This window comes from Adiantum capillus-veneris, chromosome 20 (genome assembly GCF_014529385.1).
Source record: "Adiantum capillus-veneris isolate H3 chromosome 20, ASM1452938v2, whole genome shotgun sequence".
NCBI classification, from domain to species: Eukaryota; Viridiplantae; Streptophyta; class Polypodiopsida; order Polypodiales; family Pteridaceae; genus Adiantum; species Adiantum capillus-veneris.
The window spans coordinates 59,630,091-59,655,566 of record NC_140950.1 but is presented as its reverse complement, the minus strand read 5'-3'; the positions used below and the strand labels follow the sequence as shown (position 1 = coordinate 59,655,566).

General features: G+C 44.9%; 2 protein-coding genes across 3 annotated transcripts in view; both read right to left on the bottom strand.

Moving 5' to 3' along the window:
- Window positions 1–25,476, bottom strand: part of LOC147432578 (syntaxin-52-like) — a 62,029-nt gene that overhangs the window by 23,640 nt on the left and 12,913 nt on the right. The gene's annotated exons all lie outside the window — the stretch shown is intronic.
- Window positions 15,200–17,212, bottom strand: LOC147432579 (uncharacterized). Its single transcript, XM_086491487.1, has one exon. It carries the CDS (start codon window positions 17,210–17,212, stop codon window positions 15,200–15,202), a length of 2,013 nt encoding a protein of 670 aa, XP_086347613.1.

The window sequence follows — 25,476 nt, the reverse complement described above, 5'->3', positions numbered from 1 at the left end:
TTCTTGTGCTCTTGGGTTCTTAAGTTCGCGAGGAACTTGGGTTCTTGGGGGTCTTGGTTCTTGGGGTTCTTGAGTTCTTGAGGTTCTTACGGATCTTGAGGTTCTTGAGGTTCTTCTTTCACTTGCAATCTGTGTTTGAGAAGGATCTTCTCTTCACCCAAGTTCTGCTCTTTTCCGCGGACACACCCCTTGGCGACCTTGCGCTCACACCAAGGTTGCTTTTTCCCACCTCACGTTGAGTGGCCGGCTGCTAAGTGCACGGTCCACTCTCAATGAGTGAAAAGAGGCACAAGGGAAGGTTGGACAAGCCCTTCTTTCTTGGGATTCCTGTCACTCTTCCAAAACACGATTGGGAATCGACATGCCCAAGAGAACTTGGGTTACGTGCGACCGCAACAAGCAAAAAAAATTCTTGTGATTCTTGTGGTTCTTTCCTTGAGTGATACAAAACACTGCCAAAGCTTGATACCAATGTAAGGTGCCGCGGAATGAATGTTGTTCTTTCTCAAGATGAGTGCTCCATAATGTGCTCAAGGTTCCTTTTTGTTCTTATGGAAGGGAGAGCCTTTCGTTCTTAATGAGAGAATGCTATGATCACAAACAAAGTGAATGGACACCATGCGTGCAAGTGTATGAGACTGAGAGATAGAGAGAGAAGAGAAATACGACACCAAGACGTTGTAAAACCCTCCTCCGAAGGCCCCACTCTCGTTGGCGAGAGTGGTCTACGATTGATTGCACAAACTGGTACAAAGAGGATGCATGTGACTGATGCAAGTCTAGGCTCGATTGACGACGACGACGGGGATGGCGCGACCGATCTAAGGGCTGAATTCTGAAGCTTTCTAATTGCTGTCCAAAAACGCTACTGGCTGAATTCTGTGGCTGTTTTGCTGTTGTTCCAAAAACACTGATGGCTGAGATTATCTGACACCAAAACGCTGATGTGGGCAGGTTCTTGCAGGCTGAAATCTGCTGGTCTTTAGGGCTGAAAACTGCAGGTCTTTGTCTGCTGAAAACTGATGGTCTTCATCTGCTGAAAATAGCCATGGCTGAGGCTACAAATCTAGAAAGGCTAGGGCTCCTGAAAAACGCCAGGGCTGCAGATACTGGGCGATGCTGGCTTGGATCAAAAACGCTAGGTTTGGGGGGTCTCCTGCGGTGAAGCTTGCTGATGAAAACGCCAAGGACTGAGGTTGATGAAAAAACGCTAGGTCTTCTGTGGAGAAAGCGCCAAAGTAGTTGCGGGGTTGGTCTTGCTGAGAAGTTGCCTGTTGAGCAAGGTGCTCCTGCTGCTCTTCTGCCAATTAGTGCTAGGGAAAAATAGGAAGGGTAGGTATCTTGATTGGTTGATCACCTACACCGCAGTATGTCACAAACTGTTGACGTGTCAAAGCCTAAAGAATGGAGCCAACTTACACATGCCGGCCAAGGGGCCTAAACCCTAAGAAGAACAAGTAGCAGAAGAAGAAGAAGTCCTACCAACTTATGGGAACCTCGTCTGTTGCGGCCCCAGTGACATAAATGGACTAAAATAAAGTAAGACTCACACACACACTCACGCAAACCTGATGACGTGGTAGTTGTACGGAAGTTCCGAAAATTACGCTCACTGATGATGTGGCAGGCTGTACGGATTTTCGTAAATTACGCTAGCAGCTTTTGGCATTGCTTTTGGGGACCAGAAGCTTTTGAGTTTTGAAGGCTTTTCACTGTAACTGCTTTTTAGGCCAAGGGCCTTTAAATATGAGGTTAGGGCTCATTCTTTGGCATGCTTCTTGGAGAAGGTGCAGAGTCCGGAGTACTGGCTTGTACTGTGTTAATGCAATATAAAGAAATACCGAAAGGGGCGCCAAGGTTTGGGGCCAATACTCTCTAGGGTGGAATTCCGCCACTCCGTGTCGTGTGTCGTCTCTCTCTTTCAGTTCAATTGTTATTGAAGTGCTAAAAGTCTGTTCAGTATGTTCTTTTCTATTGGCACGTGGTCCCCGTCTTGTGACAAAGTAGAACTGGGACCAATCTCCCGACTCCTCATTGATGAGCGGTTCACCATCACCGCCGGTAGTGCCCTCATTGTGTACTTCATCATCACGGGCTGAATTTGTATCAAAGTCATCACTCATGTCCATAGAGGCTAGGTCAAGGTAAATTGAGAAAATGTGCAAATCTGCCTACTTCAGCCGAAATCAGCCCCAAATGAGTGAAAAACATAGAAAAAACAGCAAACCATCCCTTTTCGTCAACACAGAAATTCAACACCAAAAACTCGCACAAATCACCGATCCGATTCAAGAGCACGTCGTTGCTCTGATACCAAGTCAAGGGTGCAGTGGAAAAGGGTGAATCCGATGATCAACTTGTCTGCAACCGCGAGCAAACCTTCTCTTTGTACCGGGCAGCCAATATATCTCGTGTCTATCGCGATGGATCTTCTCGTCGTCAAGCTCATAGCGCATACCGCCCACCGAACGGGCACGGGTATTCAAGTAGCATGTAATCACACATGTAGGGGCTTACTTCAAAGACTCATCGACGAAAGACAAAAAATACACACACACACACATCGTCAATTGATGACATGGCAATCGTACTATTAATGTGGCAGTTCCCGTAAAACGCAATGCTACTCCTGGCATGAAACGCGCAAGGCTTTAGGGTGGGTTGACTGATTTTTAGTAGTTGTTGCTTTTGGGGGCACCTAGCTTTGGGCATTGGTGCTTTCACCAAGACTTATTTATAAGTGCCTTGGGTGTCGTCTACAATAAATCAATGCATGGTGGCACAGTTGCAAAGCGACTCCCCGACGGTTGTACTCTGTGATTCCTAGTAAGTACCGAAAGGAGCACCAGACTCTAGAGCAAGTGCGTTTGGAGGCAAAACTCCACTTCATGTCGCAACTACTTTAAGTTTTGAAGTTCAAGTGATTAAGTTTTCCAATTCTATTCGTGTGTTATTGTGAGAATACCGTTTTGTTAGTGCCAAGCCGGTTACATCCACAAAACCCTACTCGTAGTTTATGAGTCTCAACTCAAAATTCTGGAGATTCTTTTATTCTTCCACGTTGAGGCGTTTTTTGACAGAGGGGTACACTTTTTGCACCCTTACATTTGGATCCGCCTCCACCGATCTCACCTCCAATCACTACTAAACTAATTCACTCAACTAAAAGCATCAGATGACTTTGCCCACGTGGCACATTGTTAACCGACAAGTTAGACACTGGAGTCAACACTGGGTGAATAGGAAGCTTGGGGAGTGCACAACGCTCCCTATCGCTTGGTGTTGACCTTGGTGTAACCGGACGATGGAGACCCTTTTGGTGATGTGATTACAATTCACACAGAAGAGTCAATACTGGGCGAATAGAAAGCTTGGGGAGTGCCCAACGCTCCCTATCGCTTGGTGCCAATCTTGGTGTTATTACAAGAGGCAGTTGAGTCAATACTGGGCGCATAGGATGCTTAGGGTGCCCAACACCACCTATCGCTTGGTGTTGACCTTAGTGCGACAGTGAAGTCAACACCGGGCGAATATGAAGCTTGGGGACTGCCCAACACCACCTATCGCTTGGTACTGACCTTGGCAAATGGGCGTCGGCCAAGTAAACATCCACGGACATTACATTGTTTTGAGTCATGGACTAGGCTTGTTGGTCCAATAGAAAAAGGGTAAGAGTAATCGCCGATGAGAGGTGCACTCTAACTAGAACATTCAAGGTTTAGTTGGCTAAGTATGGGCGTCCAAGTGTGAATGGACGAGCTCATATAAAAGTCACCTAAACCTAAACCTCACTCATTCTCTCATTTGTGCAATTGAAGAGTGCTCTTGCTCCATCTCCATCTTCTTCTTCTTCTCCTTGTGTGTGTGTGTGTGTGTGTGTGTGTGTGTGTGTATGCGAGAGAGAGAGAGAGAGAGAGAGAGTGTGTGTGTGATCGAGCATTACGAAGACACGACGGCAGCGAGGCCGTTAAGCGCGGCACGGCGGTAGCTCCCTCTTCTTCGCGGCGAGGAATCCTCCCCGAAGGCGAGCATAGGGCGGTGAGTGACACACCCTTGCTCTCTTGAGCTTTGCAACCATTTGTGGCTCGCACACAATGTACGGCAAGTCCCTTGCATTGACACGTGCGCAAATGCGCACATTTTTGGCGCCGCTACCGGGAAAATGCCCTGCATTAAGCTCAAATAGTACTCTACGCTGCTTTGTGGTGCATTATGAAATGTAGAAAAGGTAGAGAAAGAAGGTGTGTGGCTTATTGAGAAGGATTTGTGACCTTTGTTTTGCTACAGTGTACTGTTTTTGTTAATAAGGTGTTGCAATGTACTGTGTTTTCTGTTCATAAGATGTTAGAATTAAGGTAGTATATCTATAATGTAGCTCTGTAAGGTACATGAAGTAAACCTATTAGTTAATTAGTTGTTTTAGTACTGTGTTAGTGTGTAACAGTAGCTCTGTTAGTTGCAAGTAGGTAGGTTAGGTGTGTGTGTGCTCGTGCGCGCGGCACGGCCACGGCGACCTTCTAACAAAAAAAAAACAACAAAAAAAAGGTAGGACCGAGATCGGGAATATTTCCAAAGCCCAAGCCCAAGCCCACGCCCAGGGGCCTCAGTCACCCTTTAGAATTACTTATTTTAACCTCACGCTTAAGTAAAAATAGATCTTTTTAAGGACCAACGAAGCTTCAGATAACCGAACGTTGTGATGTAAAGCAAACCACGGTCCCTGAGCGATACGCTTGTTTTGAGCTATCACATGCTCTAATCCAAAAACTGATTGTAATAAAACATTAAAAAACATAAAAAACGAGTGAAAACGAGGTACAAAACGTCCCAAAAAAAATCAAACGGTTAACCTTCAAGGGTATTCGCCGACGCTTGTAGGGTGCCAAAGGCACATGCATCTGAGCTCTAGTCGTGTGCTAGAGGCCAAGCAACTATCGAGCACTTCGACTTACGCGGGTTCTCAATACCCACCTACCTTAGTCTCCGGACCCTCGGCGGGGACCCAAGGTAGTGCAACTCAGGGTCCGCATATCGCGTCCAGTGACTCTTCCTCTGACTACGACATCATGAAGGGTTACCCAATGCCTAATCCCGATAGCTCAAGCCAAGACATGCATGCCATGGACCCACGATTCGGGCCGAGTGTGCTTAGCCGCTTAAAGGAAACCTTTAGTAGAGCCACTTGCTCCGAACATGGAGCTAACGATGTAAATGAGGAGGGTGCGAAAGTAAATTCGCCATTCATGACCAACATAGACCCGATACTCTTAGAGAGTATGCATGTGAATACTCCATTCACTACACCCCCTGACTCTTCAGAGCTATTCCCCTCTGAGGTTATATTACCTGATGGTAGAAGCCTTGCCGAAGTGCAAGAGGTTGAGCGATATATCATTGCGGCTAGGGAAAAGGATATCGAGAGCTTACGCAAGGCAGAGCAACGAAGAGAGTTAAAAGCGAAAGCCCCTATAACAATATTCTTGCTAGGAGAGCAATCAAATGAACCTGAATTAGCAACCACTAAGGGTCAACCCATAGAGAACCACATTGCATCAAGTTCAAAAGACACCCCTAGCACCTCAATCCTAGATGGAGCGTTCCTAAATGAGAACTGGGAGTACGAACTACAAACAGAAACTCTAACCGACCTATATACAAGTCACACCTATCACGTTGGTTCGTTAGATGTCCTACAATCCACAACGGATGCTACTAGTGTAGAGGATCAACAACAAAGAGTTTGTGAGGTCATCCATAGGGTTATTGAGCTAGAGAGACAGAACAAGAGGATCCACATGCCTTCAACAGGTCTCATGAGATGCTCGGATACAGGGAAGGCTAAACAACCAACATTATCGCAAATGGAGACTCCCTCGGTAACTCCGATGGATCCTCCATATGTTGTTTCGCCAGGGGTCTCAGTGCAATCTGAGCCCACAAGTGATAGCTTTACCTTTCCAAGTCTAGCTCATCTTTTCCTTGATGACACCACGGCTACCATGCCACCCCCAATGATGGGCATGCCAAGAAACATGCCATGGACCTCATTTGTTAGTAAAGCACCGCTACATGGTAGCTCAATGCATGCAACAGTACCTACAAGTGTGTACCAATCATAAACACCTATAAGTCCTCGTACTCATGTAGTTCCTACCCCTCCCATTGTTTCAACAACCTATGCTCCACAACCACAACACCCAAGCTCTTATTTCCATGGGACCATACCGGCTAGCATTAGCATGTCCCATCCGACACCTGCTATGCCTAGGGCCACACATGAACTTTGGATCACCACATGGCACAACACCATACCAAACTTGGAACCCAAGGGCTTCCTATGCGCCAAGCCCAATGCCAATACCTACTCCAAATGTAGTCTCTGGAGCGCCTTCACCCCCGGTGCCTGCTCACTTAGATGACTTGGCAACATTTGCTCAAGCTATCGGTCGATCTATTGCTGAGAATATGCATAACACGCCTGATAGAGAGCCTAGGCCCTAGAGGTAAGGCAGTACAAATAGCCAAGCTCACACAAAAATTTAGTGGAGATGGGGATGTGAGAAAGCATATCGAAGTGTTTGAACAAATATGCGATTCCCTAGGAGAACACAATGACCTGCATAAGAGTAATGCTTTAAGTCTAACCTTATGGTATAGAACCCTAAGGGTGGAAGAAAAAATGATTTACCCTACTCTTAGGAAACTGTTCTTAAAAGAATACATACAAGAGGGAGTGCTTTGGGGTGTAGCCTCTCAGCTCCAGAAAGCCCAACGAGAGGAAGGAGAGTCGGTGAGAGACTTTATCAGTCTCATAAAGCATTTGAATTCTCGTTGTAATCTAAATGAGCGCTTCAATAATAATCAATTGCTTGATAGATTCATTAGGGGATTACGACATGAGGATATCTACAATGGCCTAGTCATTAGAGGTATCACCACTCGGGAAGCAATCACCACCAATGCGATCCAATTGGAGGATAATTTAATAATTCAAGGAGAAAGAGTGTCTATTGAGCCTAAATCTACTAGCTCGCAACCATCGTGGCATCAGCCAATGACCCTAAAGCCTATTGCTAAGGAGCCAAAGATATCTGAGATGACTTTAGCAGATCTCACCAAGGCCATTCAAGAGAGTCTTAGAGACAATCGTTCTCCGCAAAACAATCATATATATCCAAGAAGGGAGCAACAATGGTGCTCAGTATGCTATGGTCCGCATAGTACTAGTGAATGCCCTACTTTTAGAGTAAAATTCAATGGGAATTGCGATGCCTGTGGAAGGTATGGTCATCGAGCTAAGGATTGCATAGTATTTAAGCGCGCGATGACCAATAGACCAACCTTAGCATAGACAGACACACCTCGAGTGCCTGCATTGATGCCGGCTCCACCTCTTGAACAAACGTCACAACACATGGTCCCTAGGGCCCAAAATGTTGTTCAAACAACACCCTTACCACCTCCAGTGCTAGGACCGTAACTACCACATCCAAGAATCACTTCTGTGAATCAAGTGGGTTGTGAGTCATCTATTGTGTGTTTGGAAGGCTGTGAGGAGGATATAGACCCTAATATTGCCTATGGGATTGATGCGCTTGAAGAAAGTCCACAATACTACATGGAGCACTATTGGGGACAAGTCAAACCTGTCTATCAAGTAGCTGCTCTTGCTGCAAGAGGCCAAAATATCAACTACACTGCCAAGAGACCACCTCTTCAATGCTATGAGTATGGAGGTCCACATCGTGTGGCCGAGTGTCCTATTAGGCTACAAAAGAACGCAACACTAATGCAAACCAATCAAGCGAGCACGTCTACAATGCTGATACTCATGTGTGGCATAGATCATTCGATTGCTCAATGTCCGAATAATCCAAATGCGCCGAAGATCACACCATTAAACTTGATTGAAGTTACCGAGGAGCCATCACAAAGTACGCCTGTGGTACCAGTAAACGTACTCACACGATCGATGCTCCAAAAACAAAATTTATTCTTGAGGAAAGAGACACAGCATCAATTGCCCAATCTCAGAAGAAGAAGAAAACACGAAGGAAGAGATCGCAAAAAGCAACAAAGTCAGACCCCAATTCAAAACCCAACATAGGGACTGGTGATGACCCCGTATATATGAACGACGCTGAAGAGAATTCAAATTCAGATGAAACCGCGGAGACCAAAACAAACACTAAGAAAGAAACCAGCAAGGAAGATCGTCATGAGCCACAATAGCCAGGATCCAAGAAAAAGATAGGAACTTATCCAAACCCTACAAAGGAGATCGAGCAAGTCAAGCAATTAAGGAGTTTGGTAGAAGATACCCAAAGGGAGCTAGAACCAACACCTAAGCAGATCCAGATTACAGACACATTGTTCCATACGCAACAACCACCTCAGAAAGTCCATAGACCCCTAGCCATACCTAGTGTCATCCAAGAAGAAAGTAACTTAAAGTCATAGGAAAGTGGACGTACTCACTTCTTGTTGGAAAGAATGTTTACAGAGGGACTACCTGACCCTATCGAGAAAATGGAGATCCCAACTTCCCCACGTCAAGGGACTGAAGCCCAAAAGGTGCCGTTAAATATTGCCAAATTGATGGATTTCATGGCTTCAGAGGTTAGAACCACCATCATGTCCAAACTATACAGAGACCCTGAGCTATTCTTCGCTCTTCGAGCATTCCTCAATAAAGAACAAATGGATGGAGCTAGGGAGATGCCAATAGCGGAGGAACACTCAGATCCACAACCCGACCTAGATGAGAACCTTGTTGTATAAATACCTGATAACAAGTTGGGACAATTCTATGAGGGCGATAAATCCAATGCAACCATACCAATCACTACCAAGGGATTAACTGTGAAGGAAATCCTTGATGGTGCCGCTGGGGTTAGCATTGTGTGTCACCAGCGTGTGACTACTATCTATCCTTTTTGTTGATTTCTTTCTTATTATCTATTTACTTTCACCTTTTGGAAACACCCCTCGGGAAATCTAACTGCCCTGCATTGCATAGCTAGTGTGGAACTGTTCAGAGGGAGTCCAGGCCTGAGGGCAAGAGAGCACTAAGGTTGGACAAGGACTATGGTTAGCCAAGTGGGGTCATTGACTAGCCAAAGTGAAATCCTTTGCTACAGAGGCTACATTTCAGTTCTGGATGTGGCCGCAGTGTACAAAGAGGGTCGGATGACCTAGAAAGATACAATGGCAGCATCTCCTAAAATTTAGGGAACTGCTATCTTGGGACCTGAAAATGTGTTGGCATCATTACCTCCGGAATGACAAGGGGAACATTTTCTTGCTCTGCTGCAAAGTCAACTGACGCACCAGTTGAGATATTTTTAGCCGGGAATGCCCAAAGTCGGAAAATGTGCCATGTGGCACTCTGTGAGCTTTCTGCTACTCTTGGCCAAAGAGGGGGCGCCTAAAATGAGAGAGGAGGCTGATTTTCAGATTTTGTCACAGGTTAAGAGCTATGGAGTGCTTGCTTTCCCTCTTATGCACAGTGCGGTGCCAGGAGTGATGCCCTGCACACTACGCACTGCCCTCTCTCTCCCCTTTGGCAGTATGTTATGCCCCTCTAGTAGGCTTTTCATTTGACCAATGTACAGTTGTGTGGGTTCATGCGCGATTGCCGAGGCAAGAGCCTCTTGCACAGGTACTGGATTAGCTAGCGGCTAATCCCCCCGCAGGTACAGGTGAATTCGGAGAGGTTTCACGCCAGAAATCTCGTCCGATTCAAAGGGCAAGTAGCCCTACAGGTGTGGGAGCTCGAGGACTTGCTACGGATGCGACCGGCACGCGAAACGGAGCCCGAAACAGTAAATTACAGCCTGCTGTGTATTTTTGCAGGTTTAGGGTTTTGGCCCTAAACGGACCCTAATACCCCAGGAGGTTCGGGGACGCAAGGGGACCGCTGTACAGGCGATCTGGCACATTTTTAGGGCTGACAACAGAGAATTCAGCGTGCTGCAGATTCTCGCCAGGTTTTGCAAAGTGCCCGTATACGTCGGGAAAGTCATTCAATGCGTGGGAATACTGGCCGTGAAGGGTTCTAGTACAGTTATGCTACCGAAATCAGACCAGAACAGTCAAAATTCATCCAAGGTTGTGCGGGGCAGCTTGGAAAGAACCACAGCGTTTATTCCCTCTTTTAAACAATAAAGAAATACCGAAAGGGGCGCCTAAGTTAGGGGCCAATCTGGTGTCGGTCTTCTCATACAGGTGCATTCTAGCATCTGTATCCCATTCCCCTCTCTTGTGTCATTATAGCACAGGTATAATAGACGACTAATAATGGGTGAAAGCTAAATCAAGGTTTGAAGTAAAGTCTACCGCCCTTTTTGGATTGAACAGGCCGGTTACATTGTGACTAAAATTTGCTGAGGAAACTATGGGAAGACCTCACCTTGGGACCACAACCATATTAGTAAAGATGGCCAATGGGTTTATTGTTAAACCTATTGGGATGCTAGAAGATCTCAAGATCAAGGTCTTTGGACATAAAATAAGAATTACCTTCATTGTTGTGGGTTTCTCCGAGCACACTATGGCATCTGAGATGATCTTAGGACGTCCTTTCATGAGGGAAGTAAAAATGGTGCATGATTGATCTAAAAACCATGTCTACTTACAGTTCCAAGATTATGTCATCGAGTGGATCTTGTAACTGGTCGAGCACATCCTCTAGGAAACAAGTTTATAATTGATCATAGATCTGACACCACAGTTCACTCGGCCCCAATGCAGTATTGTTACACGTGTAAAGCAGACACTGATGTTGGGAAAGATTCTCCTTATATGGATGTACTACCTGGGATGACTGAGTTGGACAATGTGGATTGGGTCCACTTAGCAACAACCATAGACACTTGTAGAAACAGGTGGACGACCTGGGTAACACCTGAGGGGAGAAAATGCCACCACTCGTACCCTTAAATATGCTAGAAGCAATGCATGTAGCTTCTAATGCCCTGCAAGATGAAGGTCCGACCGGCATTGGAACCAGTAGCGTCTCACAAGACTATAGCCCACACGATATGGGGTCAGAATGATCAATTAAAATTGACTTTGAGGACGAAGAATCTAAGTTAAATCTTAGTGCAAATGTGGGGACAAACCATTCAGGGCCTAGTGTTACCTTAGATGACAATCTATCCAAAGGAGCAGAAGACACAAGTAGCGATTCATCTAGTGACTCTTCACTAGAGATCGGCCGTAATCGAAAATTAGACAAGAGTAAGAGATATAAGAGGCGACGATATCGAGTAAATGTGCGTGCTAGAATAAATGAAAATAAATCTACCGCAGAATGGCTTAATTATATAGGGGCATGTGATGCTTATCGGAAGTTGGTAAATAACTGGGGTGAATACCTTCAAAGCGTTATGTAGTGTAGTCCACAACCCATTGACATCGCACAAGTAGAGGCTACAGAGAAGCCAAAGTTCAACTGTAAGGGACGACAAAATCGAGCGTTAGCTCAACAACAAAAGGAATCGGAAGTGAAATCACAGTCCATAGAACAACAAAACCCCACAGACTTACACTCTGCACCTGAACATTTCAAATGCTACACCGCAGGGGAACGTAAGGTTGTGTATACAAAGCCTCAAAGAAAACCTATCGATGGAAGAAATGGAGTTTATGACGGTCTCGCGATAGTTAAGGAAATAGAGTTAGCAAACCCAGGAGAAGAGTCCAAACCTGTCTTAATTGCCCAAGATCTGACAGAGACTGAGAAGTGTGTACTTAAAGAACTTCTCAAGGAATTTGGGGATATATTTGTTTGGACATATCATGATATGAAAGGTGTTCCACCTTCCATGGTGCAGCACACAATCCCCATGAATACCATGGCTAAACCAGTTCAGCAACAACCCTACCCAATGAATCCTAAATATGCAAAGATCATTCAAGAAGAGATTGAAAAGCTTATGAAATGCGGATTCATATACCCTATTGAGCACTGAGAATGGGTGTCTCCAATAGTGATTGGATCTCAAGAAGGTCAATGCAGCCACTAGGAGGGACCATTACCCCTTGCCATATTCAGAACATGTGCTTGAAAGAGTTGCAGGAAAGGAAGCTTATAGCTTTTTAGATACTCTGGATACAATCAAATCACAATTGCGCTAGAAGATCAAGCTAAAACAGCATTTGTAACCAAATCTGGAGTGTTCGCATTTTGTGTTATGGCTTTTGGCTTAACCAATGTCCCTGCTACCTTTCCAAGATTAATAAACACTGCTTTTAGAGAATATTTGAGGGAGTTTTGCGAAGCTTTCTTAGATTACCTTTGTGTTTATTCCTCTTGGAAAGAACATCTATCATGCTTACGGAAAGTTTTTAAGAAGTGCAGATTATATCGCATCTCCTTACACCCTTTCAAGTACCAGTTTTGGATTAAATATGGAGTCATTTTAAGGCATAGTGTCCAAAAATGGGATTTCCACAGATGAGAGCAAAATTAAAGCCATTGCTGAATTGCCACGACCTACAAACTATAAAAGAGTTCAAAGGTTCATGGGCCATGTTGGTTATTACCGACGGTTTATTTTAAACTTTGTCGAAATAGCTCGTCCTTTGTACAAGCTTCTTATTGAGTTCCACCGGACCACGGAGTGTGACCATGCTTATGAGTCATTGAAAAGACCTCGACAAGCACTCCCATTTTACGAGTGCCCGATTGAAACATAATTTTTCATGTGCATATTGATGCATCAAACTTTGCTATTGGGTGTGTTCTAGCTCAACCAGGAGAACATAAATTGAACTACCCCATTAGCTTTGCAAGTCGTCAATTGAATGATGTCGAGAGAAACTACAGCACTACAAAGCGAGAAGGTTTAGCTATGAGTTACGCAGTGAAGAAATTTCGCTACTACCTTCTTGCCAACAAGTTTGTTTTCTATGTGGATCATCAAGCCTTGTTGTATCTAGTAAATAAACCTTGTTCCACGAGAAGAATTACACGATGGTTGTTAATTCTTCTTGAGTTTGACTTTACCGTTGTGGTGAGACCTAGTAAAAGACATGTCACGGCGGATCATTTGTCTCGCATACCCAATGGTGAAGCCCCTACTGGAGTCCATGATGAATTGCCCAATACTTCTCTACTCCTAGTTGAAACCATACATGAATGGAGTGAGAAGATTGTAAACTTTCTAGTTAATGGTTTTCCACCCAAAGAGCTTCGTAAGGACATAGCTCGAAAACTTTTAAAAGAATGTGAATCTTATTCTCTCATTGCAGGAACTCTCTACAGGTTAGGGAAGGATGATATTCTTAGACGTTGTGCCCGTGAGGATGAGTATTTATACATACTGCAAGAAGCCCACATGGGTATAGCCAGAGGACATTGCTCAGGGGAACTCACAGCTAGAAAGGTGTTGCAATCACGCTATTGGTGGCGATTGCCAATCTGAAAAAATCGACTTGCTCCACAAGTCGAGCACTTCAAGCCCATGAATTCACTTCCTCCCTGATCCCTCATCTGCAATTGTCCAATCTGGTACAGATCTGCAATCGGCTCTAAAGATGCATCAGTTTTTGCAAAAGGATGTAATGAATGCCAACGTTACAAGATCACACAACGAAAGGATAAGATCCCCTTACATCCTGTTAAAGTGACTCAAGAGAAGGTTGGACTTTGTAGGCCCAATTAGTCCGGCAGCTCGTAGCACTCAATCTCGGTATATTATCGTTGCCATTGACTATGTGACAAAGTGGACGGAAGCCAAGGCGACACGTAAGGCTGATGAGAGATCAACTGCCAAGTTTCTCTTTGAGAACATTATTACAAGATTTGGTTGTCCCTTTGAAATTATGAGTGACAATGGCACTCATTTTATAAATGGAGTGATAAAAGAACTCACAATCAACTTCATGATATCTCACCATAAGTCCACACCTTATTATCCACAAGCAAATGGCCAAGCTGAGAGCACCAAGAAGACCTTAATCTCTATCTTAACCAAAACGGTAGAAGCTCATCGCATAGATTGGGATTTGAAGCTAACTTCAACCCTATGGGCTTATCGTACTTCTTATAAAGTGGCTATTTATTGTACACCATTCAAAATGGTATATGGCCAAGAAGCAGTTATGCCATGGGAGTTTTAATTCCTAGTCTACGTGTAGCTTCACAAGAAGGTTGGGATGATAACCCTTTAGTTGAGCGCTTATATATCCTGTAACAGATTTGGACACTCCAAGTCAAGAAATCTACCACGACAGCACCAAATAACCACTTCAAAACAGTTCACAGTTCACAATTGATTCAACACTAGCACGGCAGAGTTTCGTGCCTAGAGATATTGGCCCCAAAGACTGGCATCCCTTTCGGTATTTCTTTTTGTATTAATCTGTGTTCAAAGTACAAGAGTGCGGGCACGCGCTCACACTCCGATTCTGCGTCCAGATGCTCTGAGTTGTGCCCCTGAATGGGTGTTATGAATAAAAGCGTACTCAAGAAAAATATAACATTGTGGAGGATGAATTTATGTGTACACCATAGTTTTTTCATGCGGCAACCATGCGTCTCACTCGGGCGAGTATGGAAGCCCGATATAAGCCCGATTCAGCCCCCCGAAGATTCCATACGTGGAATACCATACGGCACTAAAAAATTAGTGTATATATATATATATCTCATAACAAATAGCAATTAAAATTAAAACAATAAACTCTAGAGAGTAGCCCAAAGCCACATAATGCATTAAAACATCATAGAAACTTGAAAATGTAGAATCTAGCTAAATCAAGGAGTCGGGAGCCGAGAAACAGATCAAGATCTCTGATCAATAGATACATCAAATGATCAATAAATCATGATCATACTAGATGGCAAAATATGGAGCCTCCAAAACCAACAAGACTGTGTTCTGAGTACTCCAAAATTCAAATGACAAAACATAAATAGAGCCTAGAGGGTGGAGTCCAGCCGCTCCATGCTAAATAGTGAATCCAAAACATAAGTAGACTGTAGAGCTAAGAGGAGTCAGGACCGAGGCTAGAGCAAAATGCAATGAGCTCTAACTCTCATCAAAGGCCACCTCCTCATCATCATCCTCATCATCACCCTCATCATCCTCATCCTCATCCTCATCCCAAGCCTCATCCTCAGCAACAGAGCATGAAGTCCCAATATCACTGGGCATGCTAATCGGAAGAGACTCCATACATCAGCAGTGCTCTATGCAATAGCCTCCTGAATCTCCTGCAACTCAAGCAAGCGATCCTCATCCTTCTCTTTGTTAAGCATCTCCAATGTCACCTCCATTCTCTCATAGCCGCGCTCTTTGATCTTGCATAAGAGCCTCAAGTTGGTGTGTATGTAGACAAGCTTCTCGGTATGAGCAGGAAGTAACCTATTTCTTCTCTTGGTGTGAATGAGAGAGAAGGTGCTCCAATTTCTCTCACATGGAGAGGCACATGTCCCTTGAGAAAGCACCTTAAGTGCAAGAGTCTGCAATGTGGGCGTGCAAGCCCCAAAAGTCTCCCACCATTTTACACCCTCTTGCATTCTCTTTGGATCCTTTGCAATAGGATGAGCAAATGACTTTCTTTCAGTGAGGAAAGTGTCCAACTCATCAATGAGGGTACCCTGCATGGTCAAATCACCCTTGGTATACCTGTCCAAAAATGTCATCCACCCGTCATGAACCTCACTATCATTGAATTGCCCTCTTCCTCGCCATATAGGATGCAACAAGTATCCCACAGCATGCAATGGTGTGTGCATCATATTCCATCTATCAACGCATAGGTCCTTGATCTCTTGCATCCTTGCCGCATCAATACCTTGCATGTTTTGAATTTGCTCAACCATGCGATCCGTAAGCTCATACACAAGCCCCATGGTGGCTCCTTCCCTATCAGCCAAACGAAGTATCTTCAAGATGGGAGCACAAATCTTCAAAATCAACTTGGCCTCTTGCCAAAAGGATGCATTAAACACAATGTCCGAGACCACTATGGCCTTTGCAGTCCTGGATGCCTTCATTTTCACAAATTTTGCATCAATCATAAGCCTACGCACACCTTGCATACATCTCTCATCCACAAGACTAGCCAACATGATGAAGTAGTAGGCAAATCGAGTGGCCGATGGCTTCAACAATTCCTTCTTGCTAAGCATTCGAAACAATGCCAAGACAGTGGACTTCCTTGTGACAAATGTGACAACCTTTGTTGCATCTTCAAGAATTTTTGCAATCCAAGGGAGCTTCCCAATATCCTCAAACAAGAGGTCCAAGCAATGGCATGCACACCTCGTGAAAAAAATGTGTTTCCATTTCTCTTCCACCATTTGCCCGGCCCCAACACAATTAGTTGCATTGTCCATGCATACCTGCACAACATTGGAGGGTCCTACCCCAATAATCACATCCTTAAGCTGCTTGAAAATAAATTCTGATGTCTTTGTCTCCCCAGATGTGTCCACAAATTTCAAAAACACAGAACCATGTATAGAGCATGCAAGAAAGTTAATGATAGACCTGCGTCTAGTGTAAGACCATCCATCACATACAATTGTGCATCCATGTTTTTTCCATTTCTCGCGCACACCCATGATCTCATGACCAATGCATTTGACCTCATCATTTAACTCTGTGGTGCGCAAAGCATTGTATGTGGGAGGCACATACGATGGACCAACTTGTCCAATTGCCTTGACCATTTCCAAAAAGAAAGGACTCCGCACTTTCCATTCAGGAATGTCCTCTGCATAAAAAAACCTGCGCAAGGCTTGATCTGCTTGCTTGCGTGCTTGCAAGCTAAATGCACTTGCCAAGGGCCCTTGTGCAACCTTCCTCTTCTTGCTCGAGGACCCCACATTTGATTTGGAAGCCGAAGTCCCAGGGGCACTTACATGAGCACTCCCTGATGCATGTGTACTCATTGAGCCTGAGGCAGAGGCATTAGCTCCCAAATCATCCACCAAGGCATCTACAAATGCATTTGGGTCCTTCCCATCATTCTGTACATCTACATGCAATCTTGTGACCACCTCTTTGACGTCCTCTGGCACCAGTCCACATGGGCCTACACCATAGCCAGAGAGGGACAATAAATGTGCACGAATACGGGAGGGACCGCCGTCCCAAGTATGCCCACAATACTTGCATTTACATGTAAATTGCCCTTTCTTTTGAGGCTTCAATTGTTCTACATACTGCCATTCGGGACGCTTCACTCGGCCCATGTGGATTCTGCAAACTTGCAAGGTGCACACTGCAAAGTTGCAAACCTTGACAAAGTGGAGGCCTCACGAGTAACGGACGGCGTAGGTGAAGAATCAACCGCGCGCGGGAGAGTGTGTGGGCACTGGGTAGGGCTCCCGGCTCGCGGTCTCGAGTCCTCTCGGCTCTCAAGCTTTGATGGGGGCTCTCTCTGCACAAACGGGATGGCTGCAGGTTTTTCACAAGTCGCACAGAGGCGTTTTGGGCCACATTTGACAAATCGGGGGTTTTTTTGCCAGCGCGTCAAAAATCCCCTGCTCGCGTCCGAAAAACTGAACCATGCGGCAACCATGCGCGCACGCGTGAGGAAGCCCGATTGGGCAATCGGACGCGCCTGGAAAAAACTATGGTGTACACCGCATTGCGGGAAGAGAGAGAGAGAGAATATAGTGGAGGGTGAAATAGAGTGCACAAAGACATGAGAAGATGACAACTTTAAATGCCGATCTAAATGGAACAGGCAACCATGTATTAATGCAATGACAAAATTTAGGTATACCATAACATCAAAAAGTTTATAACAAAATAACTAGCAGAGCACCGGACCCTGTGTAGGGATCGACGGGTCCACCTATCCACTTCCGCTTTACTATGGACAGAGAGAATTTCACTTCGCCGGGAGCGAGGCAGAACAAACACGCTTCTTCTGTTTCTTTGCCTTGTCAAAAGTCGACTAACGACCCAAATAACCCGGGAAGTCAGTGCCTTTCTTCTACTTTTTGCTGTGCTTTTTAGCTTTGTTTTGCGCGTCAAAAAGCTGAGCAATTCGTGCATCGACCACCTTTTTTAATTCTTCTCTGTATACTTCTTCGGAGCAGGATGTAACAGACTTGGACACTCCAAGTCAAGAATTCTACCACGACAGCACCAAATAACCACTTCAAAACGGTTCACAGTTCACAATTGATTCGACACTGGCCCGGCGGAGTTCCGTGCCTAGAGATATTGGCCCCAAAGACTGGCGCCCCTTTCGGTATTTCCTTTTGTATTAATCTGTGTTCAAGCGCTCACACTCAGACTCTGCTTCCAAATGCTCTGAGTTGTGAGAGGCCTGCGCACATATTTAAAGTTACAAGGGATGCCAAAAGCAGAGCCCCAAAAGCTGAAAATCAAAAGCCCATAAATAAAGCAAAGGCTCTTTCTCTCTCTTGCTTATAAAATAAAGCAAGTTCCAAAAAGTCGTCCAATCAAAAGCTTTTAAAATAAAGCAGAAGCTTTTTCTCTCTCTCATTTGTGTCGCCTTCTAGTGGCTCTACATTTATTTTATTACCTCGGAATCTCCAAGGATTCTTCTGCATCCTTGCCTTCTGTACAATGAGAGATGTAAAACCACAGGTGAAGAGGAGGATTTGAACTCTGACAGCTACATACAAAACGTTGATCCTTGTACTAGCCAGCTCACTCCTGAGCCAATCATGCTTCGCACTGGTAATGCGAGCATTAAAAACAAACTTGTTTCTCGCCCTGCTCCATGCGGCACTGCCGCTACCTCTCAAGTGTGCTATTTTGCCCTAACCCGCCTACGGCAAGTTGTTGGTTGCCGGTCGAACCACCTGCCACCTTTCTTTCTGTGCTCATCGCCCAACACCTTTCTCTTTCTCTGCTCGTCGCCCACTACCTGCAAGCTCCATTACTTTACCAGCACGATGGACACCTATGCATAACTTGCAGAAGCATCCTGAAGGCTTGCGTGCGACCCTTGTACCCTGTAGCTTCTTGGTCTGCACCCTGCTGCTGGCTGCCTCAAGCCTCGTTGAGGCCTTCTGAGCACCGTCATCACTGCCTCGCTCTACGCTTGGAGACGGATCAGCTCAGATTCGCTTTTTTTTTACCTTTTTCATCATTGGGTACCCCCTACTTCTATGCTTTTATAAAATAAAAGCAAAAGCTTCTCTCTCTCTCATCTCTTGCGTTGAGAAAAAGCAAAAGCCAAAATCTGCCCAGCTTTCCGTAAATCACGCTGGTGTCCGTACAACAAGCCACGTGTCAGCCCGCCACATCAGCAAATCAAGATTAGGGTTAGGGTTTCAACAAAATTAGGGTTTTTGATTTTTAGGGTTAGGGTTTCAACAAAATTAGGGTTTCGGACAGTCACCACTTTGTGACACAGGAGGTTTCTTGAGAGCGGGTTTTGTGGGTGGTGTTGTGGTTTTCTGCCACTGGGTGTGCACCTCCTCCAAAGAGGTCTTGCTCATATATTTTGCCATCTTCCGGTCCTTGGCAAAATTAAGCATCATCTTTGTTGCATCGCCGAACAATTGACAACGCTCCGCCTGAGTAGGCCGAGGCGGGCCATACTCCTTGCCGGAATCTTCGTTGTAATCCCTTCCCGCATCTCCGGATGCAAAGGGAGTCGACTGATCTTTGACTGAAGCCATAGGTGCCGCGGAAAAAAAAATTGGGATCGGATTTCCCGTAGAAGAGAAATCGGCCATACTTTGATACCACTATAACAGACTTGAACACTCCAAGTCAAGAAATCTACCACAACAGCACCAAATAACCACTTCAAAGCAGTTCACAATTCATAATTGATTCAACACTGGCCCGGCGGAGTTCCGTGCCTAGAGATATTGGCTCCAAAGACTGGCGCCCCTTTCAGTGTTTCTTTTTGTATTAATATGAGTTCAAAGTACAAGAGTGCGGGCAGGCGCTCACACTCGGACTCTGCGTCCAGATGCTCTGAGTTGTGAGAGGCCTACTCACAAATTTAAAAGTACAAGGGTTGCTAAAAGCAAAGCCCCAAAAGCTAAAATCAAAAGCCCATAAATAAAGCAAAGGCTCTTTCTCTCTCTTGCTTATAAAATAAAGCAAGTTCCAAAAAGCTGTCCAATCAAAAGCTTTTAAAATAAAGCAGAAAAGCTCTCTTTTTCTCCCAACATGGGTAGCCAGCCCAAAAAGCAAAACTGCCGCAAATCAGCATGCTTTTCCTACTGCCGTAATTCTCGCCGTAAATTGCAGAGATGTCGTACTGCTGGTGTTAGGTGCAACGGAATGAATGTTGTATTTTCTCAAGATTAGTGATCTTTATTGCTCAAAGTTCCTTTTAGTTCTTAGGGAAAGAGAGAGCTTTCCGTCTCGTGGAGAGTGCTATGATCACGAACAAAGTGAGTGGATTGTGCGTGCAAGTGAATGAGACTGAGAGAAGGAGATAGAAGAGATACGACACCCGAGAGGTTGTAAAACCCTCCTCCGAAGGCCCCACTCTCGTCGGCGAGAGTGGTCTACTTTGATTGCACAAAGGTGTACAATGCGAATGCAATGGGACTATGCCGATGACGACGACGGTGATGACGACGGCTGAAATCTGAGATCTTCTAATCGCTGAATTTCGAGACTGTTTCGGTGGCTGAAAATGACTGTTTTGGCTGTGTTTTTATGGCTGAAAATGGGGGATCATCTACAACCGACTGGGGGCTGATCTGCTGCGGTACCATAGGCTGAAAACTGCGTGTATTTGCTGCGGGTTAAGACTGAAAACAAAAACGCTAATGGTTCCTGTTGCTAGCCCAAAACGCTGGGCTGATCTGACTCTGTAATCTAAAAACGCTGATTGGGCTGTTTTGGGAAAACGCTAGGGAAGCTGGTGAATTCCTAGCGATGGCAACAATCTGCTAACGCTAGGGTGCTGAAGGTCGATGGCGATGTCCTGCTGTGGAAGGAAACGCCAAGGCTGGGGTGTAGATGCAAAAACACCACGGCTGGGGTGTAGATGCCAAAACGCCAGGGATGGGTGAAGATGCAAAAACGCTAGATGACTGAGGGGGTACTGCTGAGAAGTTGCCTATTGAGCGGGAAGCTCCTGCTGCCTCTTCTGCCATTTAGTGCTAACTTGGGTTTGCTTATATACAAACTTAGCAAACTTGCCCTACCTACTTTTGTTGGAAAGTCACTTAAAAATAATAAGTGAAAATACCAAAAATAGGAAAAATAGGCTAAATGTATTGGAAAATTCCCCTGACTGAATCTGATGGATTCTGAAGGGAATACTGATGATCATGCTATGTGCAACCAGAGGATATGCATCTATGCTAAGTGACTGGGCATGCACGGTCTACGAAGACTCACAAAAGTGCCAGATCACTGTTAATCTAGACTTGACTGAACTGACTGAACCCTGCTGTGGTGTAGCTTGTCCACGAACACATAGGGTTGGGATGTGTCACATGACATCCCCTCCTTTTCAAAGTGAAGTACTGATACCGAAGTGTATGGCGTCGAGGGAGATCGCCAACAGCATCCGGAATCCTAGAAGGGACTCTTGCGCCTGGCCCACTCTGCTGTGTGGATCGAGCGGTACTTGAACTTCATAAAGGTCTGCAACGCTTACTTCTGTGGGCCGCGCCGAAAGCGACACAAAGTCTTTTGAATCTCCTTTCTTGCTTCAACTTCGTCTAGAGTCCTGCTTCTTTCGTCTTCAAGAATCTCTATGGCTGAAAATTCCTGAAACCATCTCCAACAGAAAACCATGAACATACCCATTCCATGTAAAGTGAAGGAAAAAAATCTTGTCTTCTCTAAAGACTGTGTATGCAATGTCGATGAACATAGAGACGGAGTGATAAACCGTTCATCAAACACATGCAAACAATGCGTTCGAAGATTTTCTGTTTGATCGAAATCAATCAACTGTGGCAAATCACAATGGAAATGCCCATACTTGGTGCTCATACTATCATGTGCTCTTTCAGAAACTGTGTCAAGGAAGAGACATGAAATGTGACTTCCTTACATACATACTTTTCAGCTTTTCATGAGAAATCCGCATACATTCGTGCTCGTCCATGAGAGAAACGTGCTCAACATACAATATGTCATGCATAGGAAAAGGAATCACATAACGATGCTGACTACAATACAGGAAACCTTCACGAATGAAACACTCGAAAAATGCGTGAGTATCAATCATGCGACATATAATACTTCCTGTGATGGTTCTTTGGACCAAGGCTCGAGAGCCAAGATCGGTGCTTCGGGGTCTATCGAATCTTCTTGTGGGGGATCTGTGGACCTCGACTCGAAAGCCAAGATCGATTCTTGGTGATTGATCGAACCTACAACGAGGTTAGCTTCGCTAGGAACAGCATCAACTAACACATCATCCATGTGAACAATCACATCATCTTTATGCAATTCATCATGCTTGTGAGAAATCGCATCTTGATCATGCAAATCATCATGCTTGTCATTGGCATCCAAATCATCATGCTTAGCAATATCATTCAAATCATCATGCTTATCTTTGTCATCCAAATCATCATGCTTATCATTGTCAATCAAATCATCATGATGCAAATCATTATCAATCAAATCATCATCATGCTTCACACAATCATGCAAATCCTGTGTGTCATGCTGTGGAGAAGAAGAGACTGAGAGAGTCTCCGTCTCCTGAATCTCTTGCATCTGTGTCGGCATGGGATACAAGAGTCGCAAAAACTCTTGCATGTGTCGGTCGCACCGTTCTTGGCTTGCCTTTCTTTCAGCTTCTCTTTTTGCTTTTTCTTCTGCGTGTCTGCGTTTCATTTCTGTCAATCTTTTCTTAAACATCTGCTTTAACTCCTCCATAGGAGTTAGTGCAATCTTTGTCGTAGATGAGGAAGGGTCGGAAAAACCTCTTGGTGGGGAAAATTCTTCTTCACCTCTCTCATGCTCATCACCCGAATGCGAAGTATCCATTCCGCTTCGGATGACGACCATGCACTATGATCTTGGGGTCTTAAGCTCGCGAGGAACTTGGGTTCTTGAGGGTCTTGAGATTCTTGAGGTCCTTGATCCGTGAGAATCTAGGGTTCTTAAGGTTCTTGAGGTTCTTGAGTCTTGAGGGTCTTGGGTTCTTCGGGTTCTTGAGGTTTTCTTTCGCTTGCAAATCGCGTTGAGAAGGATCTTCTCTTCACCCGAGTTCTACCCTTTTCTGCGGGCGCACCCCTTGGCGGCCTTGCGCTCACACCAAGGTTGCTTTTTCCCACCTCACATCGATTGGCTGGCCGCTAAGTGCACGGTCCGCTCTCAATGAGTGAAAAGAGACACAAGGGGAGGCTGGACAAGCCCTTCTTTCTTGGGATTCCTATCACTATTCAACAAAACACAATTAGGAATCGCCACGCCCAAGTAAACTTGGGTTCGTGCGACCTCAACAGGCAAAAAAAATTCTTGTGGTTCTTGCGGTTCTTTCCTTGAGTAATGCAGAACACTTCCAAAGCTCTGATACCAATGTTAGGTGCAGCGGAATAAATGTGGTTTTTTCTCAAGATTAGTGATCTTTATTGCTCAAGGTTCCTTTTAGTTCTTAGGGAAAGAGAGAGCTTTCCGTCTTGTGGAGAGTGCTATGATCACGAACAAAGTGAGTGGATTGTGCGTGCAAGTGAATGAGACTGAGAGAAGGAGATAGAAGAGATACGACACCCGAGAGGTTGTAAAACCCTCCTCCGAAGACCCCACTCTCGTCGGCGAGAGTGGTCTACTTTGATTGCACAAAGGTGTACAATGCGAATGCAATGGGACTATGCCGATGACGACGGTGATGACGATGACGACTTGATGGCTGAAATCTGAGATCTTCTAATCGCTGAATTTCGGGACTGTTTCGGTGGCTGAAAATGACTGTTTTGGCTGCGTTTTTATGGCTGAAAATGGGAGATCATCTGCAACCGACTGGGGGCTGATCTGCTGCTGTACCATAGGCTGAAAACTGCGTGTATTTGCTCCGGGTTAAGGCTGAAAACAAAAACGCTAATGGTTCCTGCTGCTAGCCAAAAACGCTGGGCTGATCTGACTCTATAATCAAAAAACGCTAATTGGGCTGTTTTGGGAAAACTCTAGGGAAGCTGGTGAATTCCTAGCGATGGCAACAATCTACTAACGCTAGGGTACTGAAGGTCGATGGCGATGTCCTGCTGTGGAAGGAAACGCCAGGGCTTGGGTGTAGATGCAAAAACGCCAAGGATGGGTGAAGATGCAAAAACGCTAGATGACTGAGGGGGTACTGCTGAGAAGTTGCCTGATGAGCTGGAAGCTCCTACTGCCTCTTCTGCCATTTAGTGCTAACTTGGATTTGCTTATATACAAACTTAGCAAAATTGCCCTACCTACTTTTGTTGAAAAGTCACTTAAAAATAATATGTGAAAATACCAAAAATAGGCAAAATAGGCTAAATGCATTGGAAAATTCCCCTGACTGAATCTGATGGATTCTGAAGGGAATACTGATGATCATACTGTGTGCAACCGGAGGATATGCATCTATGCTAAGTGACTGGGCATGCACGGTCTACGAATAGACTCACAAAAGTGCCAGATCACTGCTAATCTAGACTTGACTGAACTGACTGAACCCTACTGTGGTGTAGCTTGTCCACGGACACATAGGGTTGGGATGTGTCACGTGACAGCTGGCCTACCACGTTAGCATTTTCTGCAGCCCTTTTAAGGTTAGGGTTTACAACAGAATTAGGGTTTTTGATTTTAGAGTTAGGGTTTCAACAGAATTAGGGTTTTTGGTTTTAGCGTTAGGGTTTCAGTAGAAGTAGGGTTTCTGGCAGCCACGTCATCACTTTGTGACATATCCTTCAAAGGTTAGATGAAGAAAGGCAATTGGCTATGCAAAACGCACTTGTGGAGAAAGATAGGAGGAAGAAATGGTTTGACTGTCATCTAAAGAACAAGGATATCAATGTTGGTGATAAAGTCCTTATGTATGGAGTGCGTAATGAAAAGAAAAAGTTGAAATATGCGAGAAAAGGACCATATCGAGTATGTGAAATTACCCCACAGGGGACCATTCGTGTGGAGACTCTTGATGGAGTTGAAACCATTGGATTCCTCAATGGAAGGAAATTTAAAAGATATTATGATCCTTTAAGCCAAGAGGATCTACGTGCCATCCATCAAAAAAAGACAGCCAAAGCACAAACAGAATTGAAGAAGATACAAGCTCAAGCTAAGACTAAGGAACGACAACGATGCATAAGACGCCAACGAGAGGCTAACCTTGGAGTTACACATGTATTCCACGTTAAACCGACGAGGATTGGTTGGACTCTGACACACCTCTACGATACCCTATTGAGCTAAATAGCGCCTATGGAAAAGTGCTATATTACGCCTTATTGGACACGGGTGCTAAACATAATTTGTTATCCTAAGGAGTTTGGTGTCAGCTAGAAAAACCACCCTATCCACAAGCACCATCCAAGTCAAGGGTGTCAACAAGAAAAAAACTGCAGTT

Bases quoted from the DNA above. Each gene is read 5' to 3' on its own strand.
- LOC147432579 (XM_086491487.1), bottom strand. From the start codon at position 17,212: ATGGGCCGAGTGAAGCGTCCCGAATGGCAGTATGTAGAACAATTGAAG.